Source organism: Megalopta genalis, chromosome 5, assembly GCF_051020955.1.
Source record: "Megalopta genalis isolate 19385.01 chromosome 5, iyMegGena1_principal, whole genome shotgun sequence".
NCBI lineage: Eukaryota > Metazoa > Arthropoda > Insecta > Hymenoptera > Halictidae > Megalopta > Megalopta genalis.
The window spans coordinates 19,119,479-19,145,803 of record NC_135017.1 but is presented as its reverse complement, the minus strand read 5'-3'; the positions used below and the strand labels follow the sequence as shown (position 1 = coordinate 19,145,803).

General features: G+C 35.8%; 3 protein-coding genes across 3 annotated transcripts; 2 read left to right on the top strand and 1 right to left on the bottom strand.

Moving 5' to 3' along the window:
* The first annotated feature begins 270 nt into the window (after nucleotides 1-270).
* kdn (citrate synthase) lies at nucleotides 271-17,543 on the top strand. Its single transcript, XM_033469229.2, has 4 exons — nucleotides 271-430; nucleotides 14,189-14,344; nucleotides 15,160-16,083; nucleotides 16,178-17,543. The coding sequence occupies exons 1-4, from the start codon at nucleotides 386-388 to the stop codon at nucleotides 16,442-16,444; spliced, it is 1,392 nt and encodes a 463-aa protein (XP_033325120.2). The 5' UTR covers nucleotides 271-385; the 3' UTR covers nucleotides 16,445-17,543.
* A 299-nt stretch (nucleotides 17,544-17,842) lies between these two features.
* Nucleotides 17,843-21,294, bottom strand: Arl5 (ADP-ribosylation factor-like 5). Its single transcript, XM_033469234.2, has 3 exons — nucleotides 20,894-21,294; nucleotides 19,752-20,196; nucleotides 17,843-19,676 (listed from the first exon to the last, which is right to left on the bottom strand). The coding sequence occupies exons 1-3, from the start codon at nucleotides 20,937-20,939 to the stop codon at nucleotides 19,628-19,630; spliced, it is 540 nt and encodes a 179-aa protein (XP_033325125.1). The 5' UTR covers nucleotides 20,940-21,294; the 3' UTR covers nucleotides 17,843-19,627.
* A 1,726-nt stretch (nucleotides 21,295-23,020) lies between these two features.
* Nucleotides 23,021-25,448, top strand: Pgd (phosphogluconate dehydrogenase). Its single transcript, XM_033469227.2, has 5 exons — nucleotides 23,021-23,196; nucleotides 23,469-23,692; nucleotides 23,887-24,131; nucleotides 24,203-24,828; nucleotides 24,909-25,448. The coding sequence occupies exons 1-5, from the start codon at nucleotides 23,186-23,188 to the stop codon at nucleotides 25,249-25,251; spliced, it is 1,449 nt and encodes a 482-aa protein (XP_033325118.1). The 5' UTR covers nucleotides 23,021-23,185; the 3' UTR covers nucleotides 25,252-25,448.
* The last annotated feature ends 877 nt before the right edge of the window (nucleotides 25,449-26,325 follow it).

The following is a 26,325-nucleotide window of genomic DNA, read 5'->3' as shown; positions in this document are numbered from 1 at the left end:
AAATATGGAATTATTTCCACGGCTTGCCGAAAACACTTACACATCTACCGAGATTTCTGCTAGGTTTGATATTTGAATCACACAGGAATTGCTTACGAACAATCGATCGTTGCAGTTCGTCACATCGAACTATACGCTGGTAAACCTATTGAACGAAGTTCCTTCGAATCTCTCGCGCGAAGTTATAACGTGGTACAAAATTTCTAGATAGAGATGATCCTTCGAGGATCACTTTGCCAGTATGCGCATGCGTCGTCGGCGTATCTGTGACGAACTACAGAAGAGTTGGTTGAGTTGGGCGCCAGAGCTCCGCGTGGTCAGTTGGACAATCGGTTTGACGGTAACGAGAAAGAGGAAGGATCTGCGAGCCAGGATATAAAGAACAATGGCACTCTTCCGTTTCAGTTCCAAACGCTGTTTAGAAGTCCAGGTACGTGACAAACGAATCCGCCAAAAATTCATCGGTCCTAGAACGCGATGCGACATTTGAATGATTCTTGAAACCGTGCACGTTGTTCCGGTGCGAAATTCGAACTGCGAGCAGATGTTTGACACATATCGTTTGCATTCGCGATATCGCCCTACGGTTTTAACGTTTCGTTCGTTCAAAGAGCACTCGTTTCGCGTCCTTCGGCCCTTCGACGTTGCCGCAGTATGCGGAATTCTGCGGGACACTGTTAAAGAGTCGAGACGCCGCGAGTTCCAGATACATAGTTAGGCATTTCATCGACCGATGGATGGCCTAGTAACATGACCAATCAGACCTGCGAGATGCAGATTCAAAAAATCACTGCACACCGTACACCTGCATGTTAACCGTAATAAACCCAAGGGTCCTTGATCATTAGGACGTAAGGTTACCTCATTTGCATACGAAGCTCTTTTCACGCGTCCTACGTAGAGGGTAAGAAGCATATTTTTACAAAGCTTCGATAATGAATATTATTTTTAGGTAATGCCGTTTAACACGCGAAAACCGCACAATCGATTCGCTCGATCTAGCAGTGACGTAAAGTGTCATGAGAATAGACGAACAAATCCATGACCACAACTGTGCTCTTGGAAAATTCACGAGAAATCGAATCGCGTGCTGTAAAAAGCTCACCTGATAGACAGTACGGAGCATTGATTCAACTAGGTCCGATAGGCAGTTACGTAAGAAAATTATATAGATCATATGATCGCTATCGTCTACTCCGAATTACAAAAAAATGTTTGAAATGATCACTTAAAAATTATAACAAATCATTTCCCGTCTCGCATATCGGATTCGGAGGAAAACGGTAGTTTTCCGAAGTGTCTTCGCCGTCGCGTACAAGTTTATCAGATTTCTGTTAACATTCTCGAGTGACAGAGTGTACAGTAGTTCAGGCGTGAAGTATTAATTCACAGCGAATACGCGTGCTTGAAAGCTCGGTGACGCGTTGAAGAGGCCCAGGGTAGAGGTAGAAGTTGACGCGGCGTCCTTTTTTTCTCTCGCGTAACCGTGGAATTACTCGAATGTCAGGGAGAACGATCGCAAGTTGTCCGCTTCATTGATCAATGCTATAAATAAATAAATAGCCGTGTCCGTTTGAAACTGACACGTTGTCAGGTGTTTGCCATTGTGGCGAAATTTCGCAATGCACGTATCGTCGGGTTTTGTACGCGACCAGTTCCTAACCAAAATGGTCTCGTGTCGAATTGTAAGGCCACGGATACAGAGATACGGGGGCAGAGACACGCGCGCGCGCGCGCGCGTACACACACATATACGCACGTATTTGCAGGTCGCAGGAAAACACTGTGCGCGAAATACTTTGAGAGCCGTCTCCTTCGACGGCTCAGATGTGTTCATTGAAGAGTGCACCACATTGCAATTTCGTAAGGGATGATAATTTTAGAACGAATTCGAGGTCAAAAACTATTCCGCCCTCTTGATCCAGATTGGTCGTGACCTGTGCTTGGCAGACACCTGCTTACCGATCGTGTCGATCTGACACCGCAACGGGACTTATTTTCTTCGCTTCTCGCCGCGGATCGAATGATGATCGCGGGTTTTTAGTCGCGATCATAGATGCTGCAATCGAACGTATGAAATTCGAAGATAAGGAATTACGCGAAATCTGAGTTTTCTGTAATTAATTGAAATCCATAAGATATCACATTTGTTTCCTTATTTCATAAATATCGGAATTATTTCAATTGATTTTTCGTTCATCTGTTTTACGAGATAATACATATTTTAATAATAAATAAATATATATATATAATATAAATATATAATATATATAATATTTTTATATACAATATAAATATATAATATATATTTTAATAATATAAATTAATAATATGTATTTTAATAATACGAATCGTTAATATTTAATCGACTTCAATTTAACCTTTCGAATTTGCTCGATTAACCGCGACATGTCGTGTACAAAGTCTACTTATATACGCGTTCGGTGTAATTTTTGGCAAATACAGAGATTTCTAGCGAAACTTATACACGGCCAGCCGATTACCTAATATCGTGGATATACGCTCGTGACCTTCGGATCGCGTAACCTGCCCGATGAGACGGCTATTCTTTTTTTAATTCGTTTTGTTTTTATAGAACGAGACGCCGAATTGTTAACGTCCACTGCCCCTGACTGTTACAGTCAACGTGTTCGATCAAAGCCAAAAAATTCGTGTGCTCCATCGATCGCTTATCGACCACGGCTGGCTATTAATATTCTCGCTATAAATAATTAGAGAAATGAAAGGAGCATTCCGTGCCCGATACCTAGTCATCACAGTTGTAATAAGCGTACGATATAGTTCGTACAATGGTGACCATTCGTAATACAATTCGCCAGAGATATTATTTCCAATAATCCAAGGCTTGCTATTATATATATATATATATATATATATATATATATATATATATATATTTAATAGCAATATAAATTTAAGAATAATATATATAATAGCAATAAATTACTATATATAATAGCTATATAATTATAGCTATATAATTGCTTATTATAGCTATATAATTGTAGCTGTATAATTTCTTATTATAGCTATATAATTACTATATAATTATAGCTATATATTAGCTATATAATTGCTATATAATAGCTATATAATTGCTATATAATTATAGCTATATAATTGCTATATAATTATAGCTATATAATTATAGCTATATATTAGCTATATAATTGCTATATAATAGCAATAAATTGCTATAAATTTTAGACGGTGTACTTTGTACAAAGAACTTTCTAGATTGTATACGCTGAATTTAATAGAGCAGATATATATATATATATATATATATATATATCTGCTCTATTATCTATAAAGTTCTTTGTACAAAGTACACCGTGTAAAATTTATACTGACAAAAAATACTGTCCAATGTATAAGAACAATATTCCATAAAAATGACCGAAACTATTTTCTTTAAATGAATCGTTTCGAAGACATTTATTCAATCCTCGCGGTGGAATTATCCAAGATAACAACTGTGCGAAAAGTGCTCGTACGTATAGGCTTATATGTATACGATTATGATAGCGTGGTCTCCAAGGCGACTTTTCAAGTACAAGTTCACTCGGAACTTTCAAACGGCAATTGACGGTAAGACGGGCGCGTTTCAGTGTTAAATAAAGGCTGGATTGCGCGTGACAACCCTCTTCAGTCGTTTTAGCGCCATTTAACGATTGTATGGCGCGAAATCAATTAGATAATTGTGGCTGCCGGGTGTATATTCCATCTGGTAATGCCCTTCACAAGCTAGTTGGTTATGTAATCAGTGATAACAAGAGCTATCAGCCACGGTATTATACGATGTTACCAACAATTAATTAAGAGAGGACTCTCAGCGGCTCGTGACTTCACGGTGATCACCGTTTTGCAATGTTTAAACAAATTTGGATTCTCTTTCTGGCTGATATTTAACATTCGCCCTAAACGCATTGTTTTATAACAATGACAAGAACACAACAGTACCAGTAATTATGAAAAAATATGCAAAAATCAATCGTATCGATTGATCTGGCAGATCAGCGAATCTGTTAGACATTTTAATGAGAAAAGATTCTCGGCTGTTCGCCGGCATGGAGTTCGCGCGATATTGAGAGGACCCTAATTGGTCGGCGAAGAATTTTATAAACGATCTCTGGCTCCGTTCAATTTCTCGCTGGAGATTCCAACAATGTCGATACCCGAGCAGCTCGGAGCGTATTCGAAAGTTCAGGAGATTGAAATTCCAAATGAGTCACAAGGTCGACAATCCCAGGCCATTGATACAGGGGGAACAATATTTGTAATCAGTTAAAACATTGTTTGCAATGTTCACTCTTGATACAAATTACGATAATAATAATAATAATTTTATTTAAATCCGTGAATATTCATTTTCGTAATTTTCAACTTAAAAAGAACCATATATAATATAATATAATATAATAATAAGTATATAATATAATATAATAATAAATATATAATATAATATAATATAATAATAAATATATAATATAATATACATATATTGAAAACAATTAATATTAGTATTATCTGTATCTAATTTAATCCGTTACTCCTAACGTTTATCTGTATCGTTATTATTACTTGCAAACAATTAATAGACGGAACTATTTGAAATACACGCCGGCTGACCTCAGAGAAGAGTGCATTGCATTCTCGAACCGCGATGCTATTCCATCGGTGAACTTCGGGTGCATGCGTCAATGGGCCAACATTGCCCGAGTGCACTGGGTTAATCGTATTACTTATTACCGCATTATCAGCATCTTAATTTCATTTCGTATTGATCGGCCGGCAGAAGCACCGTATTTTTACGGAGATATATCGCGGCTCGTCCAGACGCGTGTCGAAGTTCACGATTCAACAATGAATCAATTACGATCACTCGGAGTCTCTCAAGAATTCGATTTTTGTCGCGAACGTACATATAAAAAAAGAAAGAAAATCCGCAATCCACTCGCAAGCCGAACCAACGTTCACCACTATTAAAAGGAACGCACGTGAACCGTTGAGCAACTCGCCGAGTGAAATCGTGACTGTAACAATCCGCTAACACGCGTTTCAAGTTTTTCTCCCGAGATGCTGATGACATAACGCCGCGTCAATTTTCCGCTTGCTTCACAGAATGGATCCGAGAAAGAGAGATAATCGATCAAAATTATTCGAAGAATTAGTAAATTCTTGTATGGAGTTAACGTTGCCTTTTCTTCCCCTCGATCTTCTCCGCGCTTATTATTCGAAGATATTAATTTCAACGCCGACAGTGTTTCGAGGAAAATGAAAAATAAAGAACAACGTAGATTTCAACGTATCGCTGTTATTCCGAAGCTTATTTATATTAACGTATTTATTATACATTATCCGCGTTGATTCCGTGGTTAATTAAAGCGACCCTGTTAAAATAATAAATAAATAGATATAAAAGAAATAATGAATAACTTTCATCGTTCGTCGAATATTAGCCGATTTCATTGGTGGTGTACAATAACGGTTATCGAGGCGTGCCCGATGATATAATTCCGACTACGAGACACAATATTATGAGTCATGATTCGTAACAGCCATGGGCGTGATTCTCGAAAATGGTCTGCAGAGTGAACTCCGACTCGAATCGTGTTGTACAGTGAATGTCTCCCTTACTGACGCTCGGATTGTCTCCCTTACTGACGCTCAGATTTTCTCCCTTACTCGCTCAGAAAATGGATAATTTTGGAAGAGGAGACACGATTATTCGAGGCCTCGCGGCTCGTTATTATAATTCTGGACAATTTATAACTATAAAAATAAACCGCTAGGCTCGAATAATCGTATCTCCTCTTCGCAAATTGTCCATTTCTCTGCGCGATCCGAGCGTCAATTAGGGAGACATAACTGTACCCGGGTACAGCACGCAGTCGAGCGAACTGGAAAATCATAAACAATGTACGAATTTTTCGAAACTATGAGAATTCGTAATCTTATCCGTGGGAAATAAAAAATTAATCTTATCCGAGTAGAAAAATTGTTGATCGCGCACCGCAACCGACTGACTGTCCGACCAGATAATTTTCTTGGATTAGTTCGCAATCGATCTTCGTTCCATCAACGGTAAACCGGGGGAGGCACGTTAACAATGGAACAATGAAATGATGAAACTCTTTAAATATCAATTATACATATTGATGAATTGGTTCCGTCAGAGCAGGTGATCCGAACCGATCTCTTTTATTCGGACGTGGCCACAAAGAGAACGGAAGCTCGCGCTTCGGATGACGTCACGTGTACGTCGTGAACACGTGGAGCAATATCTCTCGTTTGTCGTCACAAAGACGCTACCTTAAATTTTCCACTTTCGAATCGCCGGTGCAACGTTAACCCTTTGCAGTCGAAGCTATTTCAATTCGAAATCCAAAATATGTTTCCTGATCTACAGCATTTCCATTTATATACGATTCAGTACGATTTATTCGTATGAAATTGAGCCTATTGGCACGTAGAATACTTGCAATTTTAACAGTTGTTTTTTTTTACATATATACGAATCTGATGCTGTTACAATTATTTGGAAAAATAGCATAACAATATTTAGTGGCGCCTCCGAGTGGCGAAGAGTTAACTATGTAACTATAAGAGTTAACTATATATAGTTATATAGTTAAGTATATAACTATAAAAGTTAACTATATAGTTAACTATATATAGTTATATAGTTAAGTATATAACTATAAGAGTTAACTATATAGTTAACTATATATAGTTATATACTTAACTATATAACTATAAGAGTTAACTATATAGTTAACTATATATAGTTATATAGTTAAGTATATAACTATAAGAGTTAACTATATAGTTAACTATATATAGTTATATACTTAACTATATAACTATAAGAGTTAACTATATAGTTAACTATATATAGTTATATAGTTAAGTATATAACTATATACGCGATCACGTAAACGTTCGAATTGAAGAAAATTAAAGAAAAGTTTCTCGATTATCGCTTCATTCGCGAAATATGAAGTCCGCGATCCGATAACTCGTGGCGATAAAATGCATCGGGGCGGCAAACGGAGTGGCATCTGTCGCGACGGATGAATCTTTCGCAGGTTTACTCCTATCAGTCGGTGCATATTGCACATGAATCAACGCGGCGCAGGTTCGATTAAAACACGTTCTACAAACACCGTCTCGCATCGGCGACTTATGGTCGTCCATCGTTTTATCTGCCGTTGCGAACGAATTCGCTGAAAGGTTCGCCGCGCGAGCCGAAATTTTTCGGGCTGCCGGATACCGGGATAATATTATCTGACGTTAATCCGAGAGTAAATTTATTTTGCGATAAACCGCCGTGAATTCGGTTCGGGCTTCAGCGTTCCGGTTCGTCGACTCGCGATACAAGGATATATTTTTGCCAATACTTTCACAAATACGGTAAACTCCCTAAGCGGCGCGCTCGGATTGTACACAAAAATGGACAATTTGGGAAGTGGAGATACGATTATCGGAATCTTGCTTGCGGCTTGTTTTTATAGTTGTTGGCAATAGATCACTTCTTTCTCTTAAATAATGATTTCACAGGCAATTAATACGCGACAATGATTCGAATAAATTGTTGTCGCCTATTTTAGTGTTCGTATAAAAATGTATTCGAATGAAACTGCATTCGGAAAAGAATTCATTCGTGCAGGGATTCGTAGACAAAATAGTTTTGATTTGCATGAAAATGGCAGAATATAAACTCTGCGCCAATCTGAGCGTCGATTAGGGAGAACTTAGGGTTACTTAGAACCGCGAAGGTACACCAGGAACCAATATCAGCTTTCGATAAAATTCTCGGACACTTTAATCTTCGACTTCAAAATCAAGATAAGACAAAAGCAAGATTAAATTCTTTTCCGCATTGTTTGCAAAGCGCGTGCACTTAACATTTGCGTCAAACGAAACTCGCGCGCCAGATACGGTAAACTCTCTGTAATTGTCCATTTTCGTTTCCAAGCCGAGCGTCAATTATGGAGAATTTATTGTAATACTGTAAGGCCATCGATCTGCGTCATTTCGATATCTGACGTTACGCGAAGTTTTACGCAGGCATGTTTTACGCCGCAATGCATTATACATGCGTATAAAAATTACTTATCTCTCTCTCTCGCTTCTCTGTGCCACTGTAATCATGACTCCTGTATTTCGTTATGCTAGTTCATCGGTAGGCAGAGGTTCGATCAAGTATTCGATTAGATTGCTGGCGGCTGCTTCGAATACGATCCTTAATGTTACAAATATTTTAATTTGAATATCTTTTATTTTTAAATTCAGTTTAAATTCAACATTATGCTTTCCGTCTGTTAGAGAGAAGAGAAGTTCGATAGCTGTTACGTTGCACTAATGCAAATAAATTGTAAAATTCTGTAGCAATTGCAGTCGCTTTTTTACCGTTTGTAGAAATGATCTCCTAAATAAAAGGTAATGATCTAATCGCGTAATAATCAAATCTATTTAAACCGCTTTTCCAGCGGTAAATGCATCGATTATTGCTACGTAACACCGTTCACATGTTACGCGCGGTATTACAGGACACAGTTGCTACGTAATCGCAATCGCGTGTTGAACTTTGTTCGTCACTGAACTAATTGCTGATAGTGGCAATAACGTTGTTAAAAAGGCCTGTGGCGAGAAATTTTAGTGTCCGCGCGTGCAATGCGAAATTGACTCGACACCTTCTCGAACGGATTCGTGGTTCGTTTCGAAAAAATAAAACCGGAGAAACTGAAGTTGCGTTTTCAAGAGTTTCGCGATAACGTCTCCGGAAGTGTTAACGAATTATGCACGTTCAATTGTTCGACCGAAAAATTGTGAACGAGAATTTCTAATCGTCCCCTTGCAAGAAGAAAATCAAATGGAATAAGTGGATGGAATTAGTGTCGGCCCACGAATATTTAATTAAATTTGACGGCGAAAGGATTAAATCAGAGCTCTGTTTCATTGGCGAAGACACGCGGTGCGGATATGAAAGTCACAGTCAATCTGTTCAATTAGTATTCAGTTACATCATCGTGGCCACAACTTGATATCCTTCTTGCATTACGACCTAAGTACATGTGTTGTTACTTGGATTTCAAACGTTAAATTCCTGGTGTCGTTATTACCACCCATGATACGAGACGTGTAAAACATATTCTCACGCTATCTGAGCATCGAAACGGAATGTAGACGCTGCTGGTGTCGAATGTGCAATTTTCATTCGCAGCAAGTACAGTAAATTCTCCCTAATTCAGATTTGTATTTTGGGTATTTAGATTTCTTAAAAAATCGTTCAAAGTCGATAACAATTTGATCTGTGATTCAACAAATTATTTGACTTAATATCGTGTATCAATTGCCTCTAAAATTATTATTTTAAAAAAATTACCGATCGTCAAAAATTATAAAAACGATCTTCAAGGCTCGCATAATCGCATCCCTTATTCCCAAATTGTTCATTTTTGTGCGCAATCTGAGCGCGAATTAGGGAGAACTTACTGGACAGTTGAAATATTCCAAATACGTTATTAATATAATAATACAATATAATACGTTATTAATATAATAATATAATATAATACGTTATTAATATAATAATACAATATAATACGTTATTAATATAATAATATAATATAATACGTTATTAATATAATAATTAATACAATAATATAAAACACGTTATACAGTTAGTATTATAATTCATAGACGTTGCGACGGTAGTGTCACTTGTTTAATAATAGAAAAATTATTAAATTATTGTGCTTTTTCGAACCGCAGACTATTATTATAGCGTATCGAACTATACGCATGCCAGTCGCGCTACTGTATTATAGCCAGCGGATTTTCGACGGTGTTTTCGCCCAATGTAATCGCACTTTGTAACATTGAACGTGTTGCAAAGGACGCATACCTGCTTCGAACGTTTTTTTTATCACGTGTCCGTCGAACAAGTACAGTCCATATTATACAACAGGTGAAACTGTTTATTTTCGGAACACTTGCTCGTTATTTTGGCCAATTTCCAGATACAATGTCATACACATCGATATTTTTCTTATGCGTGTGCCTTTACCGATGCACGCGTGTACAATGAATCGCTTGTACAATGAGACTAATGCACCGTAAAGTACTCACGGTTACGTGAAAATCGTCTAATAATAGGAAAATGAATATATGGAGTGTCGCGTTACCGTACTTCATACGTGATTTACTATTTCAAACGATCGTGTTATGTGAACCGTTTATTTTGTGAGTCGATCGTTTAAAAAAAAGAGAAAATAGAGATATCGCATAATTTGTGATTAATTCGGTGTAACCTTTTTATTTATGACTAGCTAATATTTAATATCTTAAAAAATGCCAATGTCAAGGTCACGGTATTCTAGATTTGGAAACATATTTTACACGAAAGCGCGAGAGTCCGATTCTCGATTTGGTTCAATTTGAAAAAATTGTTCAAAGGCGATGACTATTTTATCCGTGATTCGACGAATGTATTTGAATTAATATTAATATATTATATTATATATTATTATATATTATATTATATCGTATATATTATTATATATTATATTATATTGTATATATTATTATATATTATATTATATTATATATATTATTATATATTATATTATATTATATATATTATTATATATTATATTATATACATTAATTAATATTAATATCTCTGAAATTATTATTTAAAAAAAATTACCGATCGTCGACAACTATGAAAACGAACTACGAGGCTCGAATAATCGCGTCCCCTATTCCCGAATCGTCCATTTTCGTTCGCAAGCCGAGGAACAATTGGAGAGACAATTTACTGTTCCTCGATCTCGCGACGAGATTCGCTTCGTTCCGTGCTTTCTACGGTTGACCTTGCATAACACAGAATACACATGGTTACATAACAGATCACACCTTTCTAAATGTATTGCTATCCCACGAATAGAACCGTCATAAGATTAGCGGAGCTATTTTTACGGTTTCGAACATGTCCTCAATTTCGATCGCTCGCGCGATTGTACCTTGATCTTGGCTAAAACAATTGCCCATTTACCACGGTTCATCTCGATTTTACCCGTCGCGTTGATCACTTAAAATTGATTAATTGCCCCGATCACGATCTCCTCTACAATACTTTCATTGTTCTCCTTTTACGTAACAAGTTCTCACAGCTTATCGACCCAAAAGGCTATCGAGAGTATCTCCACAACTGCAGCTTAAACGGATACACATTTTTTATTTCCCTCGAAATGTCGTCGTCTAATTGAAACACGCGACATTCTTGCGTTATCAGCTGCGATATCTGAAAATTATTTTACGATCGTCTTTGAAAAATATCGAGTATGCACGATAATCGGTAAATTCTCCCTAATTGACTCGGAAACCAAAGTGGATAATTAGGGAAGGTGGGGTACGATTGTTCGAGCCTCGCGGCTCGTTTTTACAGTCATCGATTGCCGACAAATTTTTAGCAACAATCACGAGTAACCACCGCTGTTTCATAAATATTTATTTCATAAATAAATCCGAGGGATTTGTAAATACCGAAAATTCTCTCTAATCGACCGAAGAGATACGATCATTCGAGGCGCAAATTAAATGAAATTTAATCGAGCCGCATGGTTATTTATGAACGTACCTACTATTCCCAAAATTCTCCATTTTTGCACTTTTATTTAGGAGATCGCTTGTGCTCGAAACAGTAGCTTTTTTACCGACGCGTTGTTTGTCAATCAAGCGCTGACAATAGCTACAAAAATCCGCGGGACCAGTTCGGTCGTTGTCCCATTTACCTTCCAATCGAGATCGCGCCTCGACCCAGTTCTTTATCCTCGCTACGAAACCTGCTCTTTCCCTATATGTACAATTGTGTGTATATATATATATATATGTTTGCTCCTAGCTCCGTGTATTTTCCTCTCGCCACATATCTACAGATTCCATGCGCTACTCCAGACACAATGGCGTGTCGTTTCACGAGACAAAATTTCGTGGAACAGAAAGATTTGAGAGCCGTCGCCATAGCGATACTTTATCGTAAAAAGTTTGCCATCATTTATGACAACGTACGATTTTTATCGCTTTCGGAGGTCGGCGAATTTGAACGCGTTAGCAAAGAGGCACGATTTAAGATGGAAAATCAGGCACCGTTGATACAAGCATATAGAATTTAGTATGATTTCTTCGTGACTTTTCTCTTTTTTAAACAAAACAATATTAAAATACAAGCATTGTGTTACAGGGTTCATTATAATATATACATTTAATTCAACGAGGCACGAAAATTGAATTTTGAAAGGCGACGCGTCCGACTGTAATTTCGAAAAGCAGCATAATTTCGCGAATGCTGCACCACGGCGAAAACAAGTCGCGTTAGATATAGCGTGTGCTTCTCTTTTTCTTCAGCCTCTGCCGGCTCTGTATTATTAATATATTCTCCGGTGTCATTTGCCCAAGGTCCGCGCTTTGATAATGAACTTTAACGCGAGACCTCGTGACCCAAAGGCGAAGCTGATTCGCTAGAAGTCCGGTGGTCTTCGTTTCCTTCTGCGGGAACGATCGTTAATGTTCCTGGTATTTGACCGTTCGCGTGTTCCTTCCGTTTTATTTTTTTTCTCCTTTTTTTCCTTTTTCTAAATTGCAAGGTTTACGTAATCTCGACGATCTGCGGCGCAAACGCGATCGTTAGAGCGATCTTGTAGATCTCATGAAGCGATGTCACGAATTTGCGTCACGCGGGTGTAATAATAATTAGATACGTATTTATATAATTAGATATGTTATAGTATATATTATAATATATAATTAGATATAATAATATATTTAATATATAATATATAATATACATTATAATATATTATTATAGATATATTATAGTATATATTATAATGCATATTATAATATATAATTAAATATATTATAGTATATAATTAGATATACATATTTATATAATAATTAGAATTAGAAATAGAATATATAGTAATATATATTTATATAATAATTAGAATTAGAAATAGAATATATAGCAATATATATTTATATAATATTATTATATAATATATTATATATTTATAATAGTAATATATATTTATATAATAATTAGAAATAGAATAACAATTTATATAATAACTAGAAACCGATAGTGAGATGCAAATGTCCCAAGAAAACCAGAAAGAAAATGTTCTCCATCGTAGTTCATCGTTTCCCGAGCCTCTGATGTACAGTTCTGCGCACAGAATCGTAAAGACGCGCTTACGTGTTCGCTTGTAAATGCAAATTCTCAGCTGTTGATATAGAAAATGCCTAAAACGCTAATTCTATTGGACCGATCGCGAAGAGGATAGGAATTCCTGTGCACGTCCGAGTGAATCTGTATTTTTAGAGCGTAGAACTTCCAAACCGAACGTGTCTGTTATCGAACGACATCAATTTTAGCGAGATCATTCGTGTGCGAGCAGTATCTGGCAAATATATCGTGACGAGCTCGTTCGGCATTTTTACGTAATCCAGAAGCCACGCGTAATTGTTCGACGTATCCATCGCAGCTGTTACTTACTTCGAATCTCATTTACGACGATTCGTTTGTTGAAGTAAATTCACGTGTACTAAGTAGAAAATAATTCGATAGATTAGTGCCTATTCGATTCTAACAGAGTCTCAATGACGCCATCGAGAATCACATTAAATAAATAAGAAATCGATTCCTGGTTACTGCGAGCAAAAATATTCGCCATGAGTAAATTTCCATAGTATTAAAAATTTCTTCGAAGAAGTAAATATTCGAAATACTTGAATAATAAATTATATTATAGTATATATAGTACTATATTATATATACTATATTATACATAGTATAGTTGTGTTCGTTGAGTGGTTCGATAATTCTCCCTGATCCCGAACATCGACAAATCGAACGATCTGTTACAAAGCTGCGCGTAAAACTGGTATCGTTAATTAGCACTTCCGCCGATCGTGTATCGGTAATCGGAACGATCGTCAACGGATGTTGTACCCAGGTGAACGGGGGGAGAGGACCCTCTATAGTCCTCGCAATCAGCCGCGTGTATCAATCGATCGGATCGATACCGTTAATTGAATTATCAGCAGACCGGATGGAGAGTGGTCGATAAACCGATCCTTCCTTTTCTGTTTACAGAAATTAGCTTCGCCAGTGTTCTTGAGATCGTTGTCCGACGCCTCGACCGATCTGAGGAAGGTCCTTACCGAGAAGATCCCGAAGGAACAGGAACGCGTGAAGAATTTTCGTAAGCAGCATGGAGCCACGAAAGTCGGCGAGGTCACCGTGGACATGGTATGCAGCTAATCGTTACGTAATCCGAAACAGGCGTGATCGCGTGACAGCGAATAAAAATGATCGTTCGAGAACTCATTGCGATCGAGACGAAGACGCGCGTCTCGGCGTATTAGCATGGCGCGCCACGTGGAGGCCGAATTTTTTCTATCGAGAGAGAAGCAGCGCAGCCGATTATTTCTTCCTTTTTTCTTCTTCTTCAGGCTGATAACGAACCGCGGAGACACATAAAGTCGGTAGACCACCATCGTGACATGGGTGTGCACCGCGTGCTTATCATGTGATTATTGCGAGGTCTTTTTAATGAGGATTTCAGTCGTTTTCTTATTTTATGTGTTCTATATCCGGACAAGGACGTTCGACGAATTTGAAACCGATAAATCTTTTCCGACGCAGCCTTGAATTACTTTCCATTAATTAGCGTCTAGACTTCTGGATAAAATTTACCGGTTGAAGAATGGAAATATCGATTCAATATAAAGATCAATTAATTTAAATGAAATTAATAGAGAAAAGTTAGTTCGGTTCGTTTCTACAGCATCGGTTTGCTGCCAGATCACAGGATAAGCAATGTTTCTAGTAACTTCTAATTACACTATTTTACTAAGATTTGAATTTACCTTGCAACCTTGAGTACAAAAATAAGTTAACTCTGTTCCGCGCTCAGAGGCCTCGCAGAGTGCCAACAATGTCCTATTTATTATATATATGTATATTATACATATATAGAGAGATTATATATATATATATATTATTATATTATATTATAAGTCTCTAATGTTGACAATAGAATGAAATTCACCCTAATATTTCAGATGTACGGTGGCATGCGTGGAATCAAAGGTCTGGTATGGGAACCATCTGTGTTGGACCCGGAGGAAGGTATCCGATTCCGTGGCAAGTCGATTCCGGAATGTCAGAAACTTTTGCCGAAGGCTACCGGTGGCGCGGAACCACTCCCGGAAGGTCTTTTCTGGCTTCTGATCACCGGTGACGTTCCCACCGAAGCGCAGGCGAAAGCGCTTTCGAAGGAATGGGCGTCGAGAAGCGCCCTGCCCGACCACGTGGTGAAAGCTTTGAACAGTTTCCCGAAGTCGCTCCACCCAATGTCCCAATTCTCGGCCGCGATAACGCTCCTGAACAGCGAGAGCGAATTCGTGAAGGCCTACACGAAGGGCGTGCACAAGACCAAGTACTGGGAAACCGTTTACGAGGATTCGATGAATCTGATCGCCAAACTACCGGTCGTGGCAGCCACGATATACAGAAATCTTTACAAAGGCGGCAAGGGCCTAGGATCCGTGGACGCTGGCAAGGATTGGTCGTGGAACTTCGCGAACATGCTCGGCTACGACAACAAGGAGTTCATCGAGCTGATGCGCTTGTACTTGACCATCCACTCTGACCACGAGGGTGGAAATGTATCCGCACACACGACTCACTTGGTGGGCTCGGCGCTGTCCGATCCGTACCTGTCCTTCGCGGCCGGTATGAACGGTTTAGCCGGACCACTTCATGGTCTCGCGAACCAAGAAGTATTAGTATGGCTGGAGAAACTGCGTTCTCAAGTCGGAGACAGCCCCAGCGACGAGAAGCTTAAAGACTTCATCTGGAACACTCTGAAGAGCGGACAAGTCGTTCCCGGATATGGTCATGCTGTGCTCAGGAAGACTGACCCTAGGTACACTTGCCAGAGAGAATTCGCTTTGAAACATTTGCCGGACGATAAATTGTTCAAGGTAAAATATCGTCGTACTTGACGTTCTTATCGTATCTTGTTCTCGAACATGTTCGAGATCTCTTAATTAATTGATATAATGTTTCTATTTCCAGCTGGTCAGTCAAGTATACAAGATAGTTCCTCCGGTACTCTTGGAGACCGGCAAAGTGAAGAACCCATGGCCGAATGTAGATGCTCACTCCGGTGTACTGTTGCAATATTACGGAATGAAGGAAATGAATTACTACACCGTACTGTTTGGAGTGTCCCGTGCTCTCGGTGTCCTGGCATCTCTCGTTTGGGACCGCGCGCTTGGTCTGCCAATCGAGAGGCCCAAATCTCTTAGCACTGATCTCCTCATGAAGGCCTGCAAGGCTTAAGCGCGTCGTCTTTGTTTATACGAGAGAGAGAAAAAAAAATGGAAACGGTATCAGAATCATTGAAAACTCGAAGTTCGTGTCACACCATCATCATAATTTCTAGGAACAAGGAACTGACTGCTTTGAATTATGTTACGAATGTTGTCGATACACGGAAAAAGTGTAAGTCTCGAACTCATTTCGAATTCATTTTGATATGACTTCAACGAAGTCGTTTTAATTGCCAAGTGTTGTTAAAATGATACAAGGCCAGGTATTAGAAACAATGATTAATCATCTAACGTAATGATGTATTGTTCAAACGTAGATATTCTAAAATGAAACATCGTGGTGTATTTATATTGTAAAAACTATGACCGATTATATCGTTGCTTCCTAATAATAATGGAAATAAATGCGGTGAAGTTTTTACATTATAAAACCGTATATATAAAATATAGATTGGTCGAGTATACATAGTTTAAACTGCCAAATCGATCGCGAGAACATAATACCACGCGTTTTTAATAGTAGACACGGTTCATTGTAAATATATTTGTCGCTTTACGTTTAACTTAAATAGTAACGACTTTAGAAGTAACACCACGATACAGATCATTGTAATAACAATTAGAGCGAACATACGAAAATAATGGATACAAAAGTTAGCGGAGTGCATAGTTAACATTTTGCAGACACTGTAATTTAACAGACACTGCCAAAAGGGTATCAGAATTTTCTAGGATGTATAATCCAATTGCAATAAGCATCTTTACTTTTATTACCGTAGCGTGGAAGCATTACGTAGGAAGTTTGTCTTTTCGCAGAGAAAGATTGCAAAGAACTGCTCTTAGCGAAATACACCTTTATGCAATATAAAACGAATTATATAATAGGGCTAATGGGATATCGTAAACGGTGTTGCAATGTTAATGCACCAGTTATTGGTTAGAAATTTTGTTCAATACATAAAAGGTATGCGATTCAATCGCATAGAGTCATTACAATTTACATAAATTAAAAATACGATGACCAGTGGTAGATCCACTGTTAAGAGAATGAGTGAGTGTGTGCGATACTTTATTTATAACGAACGTGAAAATAAATAGATATTTGAGAATCAGGTTTACTATTTCTTCTGCCTAACAACTCGGTACATTTTTTTTTTATGAAAGAAGAATTCTTTTCAGTGGTTAATTAGTATTTCAAACCAAAACCGAATATAATCAAACATATTTATTATAATTTAAAAAATCGTATTACAAACGAATTGAAGAACTTGACGATTCCACAATGCAAAATAGATAATGGAAAATGTACGTTATTTTTTATTACAATTTTATGTGATTACATATTTATTTAGTTAGATTATTCATAAAATATTCAGCACTAAAAAATAAAGAAATGAGAACTACGTGCTAAAGAAAGTATAATGCATAATTTATTATCTATTTCCCGCAAAAGATAATTTAATAAACTTATTTTACATTGACTTCAGTCCATATGTCAGTTAACAACCTCGTTTGCGATTATTTGATTTATATTGTACCAATACGATTTAACACAAACACTGGTATTAATTTTCATGTTATTCTGCCCCTACTGACCCAAACACGATGTTTAAATCTACCCAAGTACATCCAACTGATGTGAATTGTGAACCCTCATCAAAATAAAACAACTTGTTAATTTGTCCTGCATATTTCACAACTTTTATGTAACGAAAACCGTTAACGAGAATATATACATAATAGTATTGTGTACAATCTGCAATATTATATCATATATACGACAATTAATGCATTGTTTCTCAATATGAGAAAACCACTGTTTATATTTTTATGAAACTTTAAATGTATGATCTCACTCTGACTTTAGACGGCATCTTCCATACAATGATCTTAATAATTTCTACGATGATTTCTTTTGCGTTTGCTATTAATATTTTAAGTTTTAATAGATATTAAATACTGAAGTATTTCTAGCTATATGAAAGTTAGTTGTTCTAAATTATGAAGTAAATAAAATAAATGAGACAGCTGTTAATTGGATATTTATGGATCAAAGAATCAAAATGATTCGTTAATATTTACAATGAGACGATCAGCTTTTTTCTACATGGAAAATATTCTTTTCATCTGCAAAGAATATTTTTCTAATAGATAATTATCATTCTCCTATATAACTCAGAGTCAATGTTCCCAACAAACAACCGTCCCATTGTTGAATCCACGTATCACAGAGCAGTAAGTATTCTGCTTTCAATCATCTAGTTGGATTGGTTGAATAAATCTAGCCATGAAATCTCGCAAGACGTTTGCTGTACCAAGCACTGAGAAATGTTCAAACTCGCACAGAAACTTGAAAAATATGTGATTCAATTGGTGCTAGATTAGATTTTACTTTTTAGAATTGTTTACTACTAATGCGGAGTATAAAAACTATGTACATAGGTATTGTTTTGAAAATCGTACAGGCCAAATAATTTCTATCCGCATATCAACCAAATAGAATGAATTACCTAGTATTTTTTTTTACTACAAACACAGGTGGACGGGATCAAGAGTAAATTCTATATTTTTGACACGTGCATACAGATTTCTTGATCGAATCTTTTTTTGTCGAATAAAAAAATCATATTTTCTGTTTTTCAAATTGCAATTTAAATGCAGCATTTTATATCTAGAAGTAGTATAATGTATTGATTAACCTTAATTGTGGCAGTCCTGCTGTAGAATGTTTACAATGCGCGTCATTTTTTTTTGCAATAACAAAAGAAAATTCGCTATACATATTTCTCATAATTTAACAGTATCCTCTATAAAAGACTTTTACAATTCTAAATTTTTCAATTTCTTTTATAACATATTATTTTTTACACTTTTTATGAAGAGATTAGTTAAAACGTTACTTTACTCTTATATTATAGATATAATCATTTGCTATTATATTTTGTATCACATTAATAGATAAGAGTTTACCCGTCCACCATTCGACACGTTAAGTGCCTTGCAGCAATAACTGTGATCAGCATATTACAGTTACATTTCAAGTTATGCATGAAGCTAATGTACCATTTGAAAAATGATCATCCATTCTAGATTCATTTGTACAATTGTTAGAGTGGCACAGTAACTTACAATGAACATATACTTTACAGTTTACATATCTTATGACATTTAAAATGAATCCTCATAATGTACGTCATGTCTTCTTTAAACGTCCAACAATCCATTCTAAACCTTGATACAGTCTGGAAAAGTTGTAAACAATTAGATTATGGATTTAAAAACTGATACCGATACACAACTGAACTTTGAACCCTTACCCTTCTCCAGTAAGTGCACAACAACTTTGTATATGCCACTGATGCTTCTTAATCGATGTTAAATCCAATTGTCTAGAGATTTCTGCAGCTGTCATACTACCTTTTAAATCTTGCTTATTAGCATAGACTAAGACATTAGCTTTACTTAATTCCTCGTGATTCAGCATTGAGTATAATTCTTCTCTTATAACACCAAGTCTTTCTCTATCTGTACTATCTATAACCATTATTATAAACTCAGTGTTAGTATAGTATGTAGACCATGCTGCTCGTAGACTTTGTTGTCCACCCAAGTCCCACATTATAAAATGAATATTTTTCCAAACTACTTCTTCTACATTCGATCCAATAGTCGGCGATGTATGAACAACTTCATTCATTAGGAACTGGTACAATATAGTCGTTTTACCAGCATTATCCAAACCTACCATAACTATCTTATGCTCTGCAAAATGAAATAACATGATCATAATTATTAAAAAAGTCTATCAGAAAATTGTACAATACATATGAGCTTGTTTTATATTAGAAGAACATGAAAGAAAGAAAAGAATACATATTGCTACAAAAGAGAAATCGGATGAACATATGTTAGCATAGACATGTATAAAGTGGGCCACCTGTTCTGTCACAAAATATGATTGATGATAACTCCAAAAGTAAATATTATATTCATTGTAATTGATCTAAATCTTTTAGATTAATTACAGTAGCACGTATCAAATTTATAACCGAATACTTGGAAATTTCTATTTCACCTATTATATAAAGATTGCAATGATTGGAATGTACTTTCACTTCAATACATACTTTCTTCAACATGACAACCTCATTAGAAAGAACAGTTATCAATTTTACGTAATTTAAATATAGTGTTAACGATTTTTTTATTGGTCTTAATAAACTTAGAAAATAATGTTTACGACATATATTTCCATGTTCATAATCATCCTACATATTTTGTGAACATAAAGAAAGATGAATGTTTCGTTTCTATTTATATGTACTTGACATATGAAACAGAATTTAATTATTTTTTTTATCATTAACAACAAATCATAGTAAATAACGTCATTCGTATGACGCGACGCTCAAAAGAATAAAATAATCATGTATGGGTTAGTGGATAATATGGAATTTACCTTCATTGCCAAAGAGACTCCACAATTTCGCGAAAAGTAGTCCCATATTGCTTCAGTCACCATATAACTTAGACAATAATACTTCTTTAATTGTATCACTGTACAGACTTAGTCTTAATAAAAAGGATGTTTTTGGTTTCAGAAATAGGACATCTCATTGTCATAGGGTTATGTTCTTCTTTTCATGGAAATCCTTCTCAACACGTTTTCCAAAAATCTGCGTCATCGCCGACGCTCCACAACGTAAAATACACACAGAAAAACCGTTACAGACTGTTGAAAACTCACTAAATAGAATGCTAAAGTGAAAGAAACATACGAGGACCTTCCCTAATCTAATCAAGCAAATCGCGACATGTTGCGTTTCCAATTAAAACTTCCATAAGGGAATACGATCCAATCATCGTCTAGCAATAACCGAGAGTGATGTCAGTCTTGTATACACAAGCATTGATTGGAGATGGACAGCATCGAACAAAACGCGCGTAAAACAATATTGTAATGTTAAATCGTAATATATATTTTACAATCTAAATGATTAAAATTTCCTAGTATCTTCTATTCATAATTAGTACGCATAAAACACATTTTGCGCGCATGACTCATACTCTGCATACGCTATAGACTCCGATCTTTAGATCCATGGCCTAAAAACATTAATTTTGGCAAAATTAGGACATAGAAAATTAAAGATACGTAATTGCTCAGGAAAATCTACTGTGTAGATTGTGTATTGTACTGTATTGTATTGTATTATGATGTTAGAAGCGTAGTTAAATTGCTCTTTCAAGTTTGGTTAACAATTATGTTAACCAATTATATTTTCCTTTGTTGTCGTTCGGTTTAGTTACACTATATTGATGCAACAGATTCTCCTGAACAGATCTGTGTCCTTGGTTTACTTTTTTATGCCCTAATTTTGCCATAATTAGTGTTTTTAGCCGACCCTGCATTGTGAATTTTATGAGTGATTGTGGCGCCTCTTTTGGAGAAAAAATGAAGCTCCGAACGAGGTCCGTACAGCGCCAATTAGTAAATGGCAAAACGCTCAAACTGTTAGCCAAGCGGTGGCGCCTCTTGTGGCGAAATCTGGAAGCTCCGTTCAGGGTCCGTACAGCGCCAATTAGTAGGTGGCAAAACGCTGAAACTGCTAGCCAAAACAGAACTTCCCGATTTCGCCGCAGATGGCGCCACCGCTTGGCTAACAGTTTGAGCGTTTTGCCATTTACTAATTGGCGCTGTACGGACCTCGTTCGGAGCTTTATCTTTTCTCCACAAGAGGCGCCACTGTCACCCCCATTTGCAAAATGCAGTGTCGCCGAAAAACATTAATTATGGCAAAATTAGGGCATAAAAAACGAAACCAAGGACACAGAACTGTTCAGGAGAATGTGCTGCATCAATATCGTGTAAGAAAACCAGACGACAACAACGCAAAATATAATTAATTTAACATAATAGTTAACCAAACTTCAAAAAGTGATTTAATTATACTTTGCATTGTTGTCATTTGTTTTTGTTAGATATTTTGTTTACCGTTAATTGACGGTCGAAGTCCCTTTCCGTCTTTTACCTCAATCTGCTGCAATTAGACTCCGTCCTTTAGACTTAGGTCCATGATCATTACATTTCTAATACCAGTGTATACGTACACTATGTTTCCTTAATAATAAAGATTAATATATCAAAGGGTTTAGCTTCTCATATTATGTTTGTAGAGACGTAAATGATTTTAATCGATTCCATTGAAAATAAACATTAAATTAAATGTTAATAAATTAGAAAATTTCACATTACATATCTAGAATGTGAATCGGTACTATAAAATTACCATGACGTTTGCGAATATCTTGTCGGGCTTCACCTCGTTTATAATTTTTTTAAAAAACGACACATATCATTAAAACCGAAAAAGTAAATTCAATTTTTCTCTGGGATAGGTTTTATGAAGATAATAATCACATGATAGATAAAAGAAGTAATTTTGATTAATCTGTATACAATTAATATGAAATAAATTCCATTCAAAGAGATACATTTATATGTGTTGGTGTTATTATGAAATACTAGATAGTAGTAGTAGTGTTCACGTTTTGATGACTCCATGCTGACCTTGGTGTGCATCGCGATTGGTTGACGAAACGTCGGCTGATGCCGAAGACTACACGAGAATGAATGTTCATTCTGCTGCGGTCTAGTGGAAACGTTCGGAAGTTCGGACACTTGTTACTCTTTGAACTTACTCCAAAGGAAAATTACATTTCATCCTATTCACATTGATCACTTGTTAAAATGAGCAAACCGTAAGTAATTTCTTCATTATATCTAATAAAATTAAATTTAAATATATGTATAAAATTGGAAAATATTTTATTTTAAGATAATACACTTAATTCTTTATATCATTTACTACTTATTTACTATTTCTTACTAATGTGTTGCTTTACTTTTATTATATTAGAATTAACTTATTACATGTTTCCGTATGCAATGTACTATACCATTGCATTTTTAGTACAATGTATAATTTCTTAACTTGCCTATAATCTGATCTATAATCTATTCTATTTTATAGGGTAGCAGATATTGCCCTTATAGGGTTGGCTGTCATGGGCCAGAATTTAATTCTTAATATGAATGATCATGGATTTGTTGTCTGTGCATATAATCGTACAACAGATAAGGTCAAATCTTTCTTACAAAATGAAGCCAAGGGCACAAAAGTCATTGGCGCTTACTCATTGAAAGAAATGGTAGAAAAACTAAAATCACCAAAGAGAGTAATGCTTCTAGTGAAAGGTAAATTATTATAAACTATCTTTGCGTAATAGCAGACTAGAATTTGACCTTGTCACAGATTAGTAAGCTTTTTCTTTACAGTCTTCTTTGTCCATGTGATAAGATATTGTATATCTATGATAGTAATCTTATACAATTGTATTCTTTGGCCTGCTAAGAAAAACAATTATAAATAATTATATATTTTTTAAAAGCTGGTGCAGCAGTGGATGCATTCATTGATCAATTAGTGCCTTTATTGTCCCCTGGTGATATTATAATTGACGGTGGTAATTCTGAATATCAAGACACTGAAAGACGAACTAATGATTTAGACAAAAAAGGAATTTTATTTGTTGGTAGTGGAGTTAGTGGAGGAGAAGAGGGTGCTAGGTATGGACCGTCTTTAATGCCTGGTGGAAATCCAAAAGCTTGGCCACATATTAAAGATATCTTTCAGGTACTTAAAAAGCACTCATTTATTTAAAAATTGTTTAGTAGATATTTATTATAATAAAATATTTTTTGCAGTCAATTTGTGCCAAAGCCAATGGTGAACCATGCTGTGATTGGGTAGGAGAAACAGGGGCAGGACACTTTGTAAAAATGGTACACAATGGTATCGAATATGGTGATATGCAACTGATTTGTGAAGCATATCATATTATGCGAAATGGTTTAAAACTTACTCCAGAAGAAATGAGTCAAGTGCTTGACGAGTGGAATAAGGGAGAACTGGATTCTTTCTTAATTGAAATCACTCGTGACATCCTTAAGTACAAAGATGAAAAGGGTTACTTGTTAGAGCGAATTAGAGATACAGCTGGTCAGAAAGGAACTGGAAAATGGACAGCCATTGCTGCATTAGATTATGGAGTTCCGGTAACGTTAATTGGGGAATCAGTGTTTGCTAGATGTCTTTCTGCTTTGCAAAGTGAAAGAGTAGATGCAAGTACCATATTGAAAGGTCCAGATACAGTGTATGAAGGTGATAAGAAACAATTCCTAGAACACTTAAAGAATGCCCTTTATGCATCAAAAATTATATCCTATGCCCAAGGGTTTATGTTACTAAGAGAAGCTGCCAAAGTTCATAATTGGAATTTAAATTATGGTGGTATAGCACTTATGTGGCGAGGAGGTTGCATTATAAGAAGGTACATCCATTTATTGACTTTGAGAACTCTCATAAATAATTAATAATAATTTATTACCATATTCTTATTTTTGTTTTCAGTGTTTTCTTAGGAAATATCAAAATAGCATTTGATAAAAATCCAAAACTCTCTAATCTATTGTTAGATAACTTCTTTGCCAATGCAATGAAAAAATGTCAAGCTAGTGCTAGGATAGTAGTAGCAACTGCAGTACAACTGGGAATACCAACTCCTGCTTTGTCAACAGCTTTAGCTTTCTACGATGGCTTCAGAACTGCCCGTCTCCCAGCAAATTTACTCCAAGCTCAGCGGGACTACTTTGGTGCTCATACTTACGAGTTACTTGGTGCAGAAGGAAAATTTGTGCATACAAATTGGACAGGACATGGTGGTAATGTCTCTGCTTCTACATATGATGTATAAAAAAATATGAAATCTATTTTGATGTTTTGAGAGAATGTTTAAATGGTATGAAATTAGAGTTAATGTTATGATTGACAAACACTTTATTGTACGTTATATATTATAATGTATCAATGGTTGTGAAACAGTGCTGGGGAAACTATTCTTATTTGAAAACGTATTTTGTTTACAAATAATATATTATCTATATTTCTATATATGTATGAAATATTTTATTTCATTGAACCTGTTAAAAAATTGCTCTTTGTATCGATATTTATCTTTATATTTATTCTTTTTTTTTATTCGAATTATTAAATCTATATACAACACAGTGAGCAATCGGATAGGTTATAGATAATGAACTACTCATCTGAAGAATGCATTCAACAGGTGAAAACATCAAGTATAAGTATTTCATTATCTATATGACTCTTTCGTGTCGGATAGTTTATAAAAGAAAATAATAGAGCATGACTCGTTAGGTTGCTGAGTAATATGTATATATTTATGAAACCAAGGCGGAAGTAATTTAACCTTACCTGTCTTTCGTCACGATAAAATACATGTAACGTCATAGTTTCAAACAATACAATTCCAATATGTATACATATACATTTACAAGAATGACTATTCAAACCTACACAAGTATAAAATTACATAAATAAGAAATTCTTATTATCGAAACATGGCAACGAAAAAGGTACATAGATATACATAAATATACATACGCAAATGTACCATGTAGTATGCATCAGTGCCGACGACTAAAATGGAAATCTAATGTAAAAATAATTTTGTGCCATGAATCACTCAATGTGTGTAAGATATGTAAAAATTTAGAAGATCATAGAATACAAAAATTATATAATAAAACTGTTTATTATTTTAAATAAGAAGTGTGAATAAATACTTTAAGTTTCATATAACGTACGTTTGTACATAACGTTACATGATGTTACATATCTAAAGTTACGAACGTAATGCACATATACATACGTACATTTGCTGTATGCATACATACATGCATCATGCGTATAAGAATTGTTAAAATCGTGAAGAATTTAAAGATATGAATATCTATCGCATTTCGAT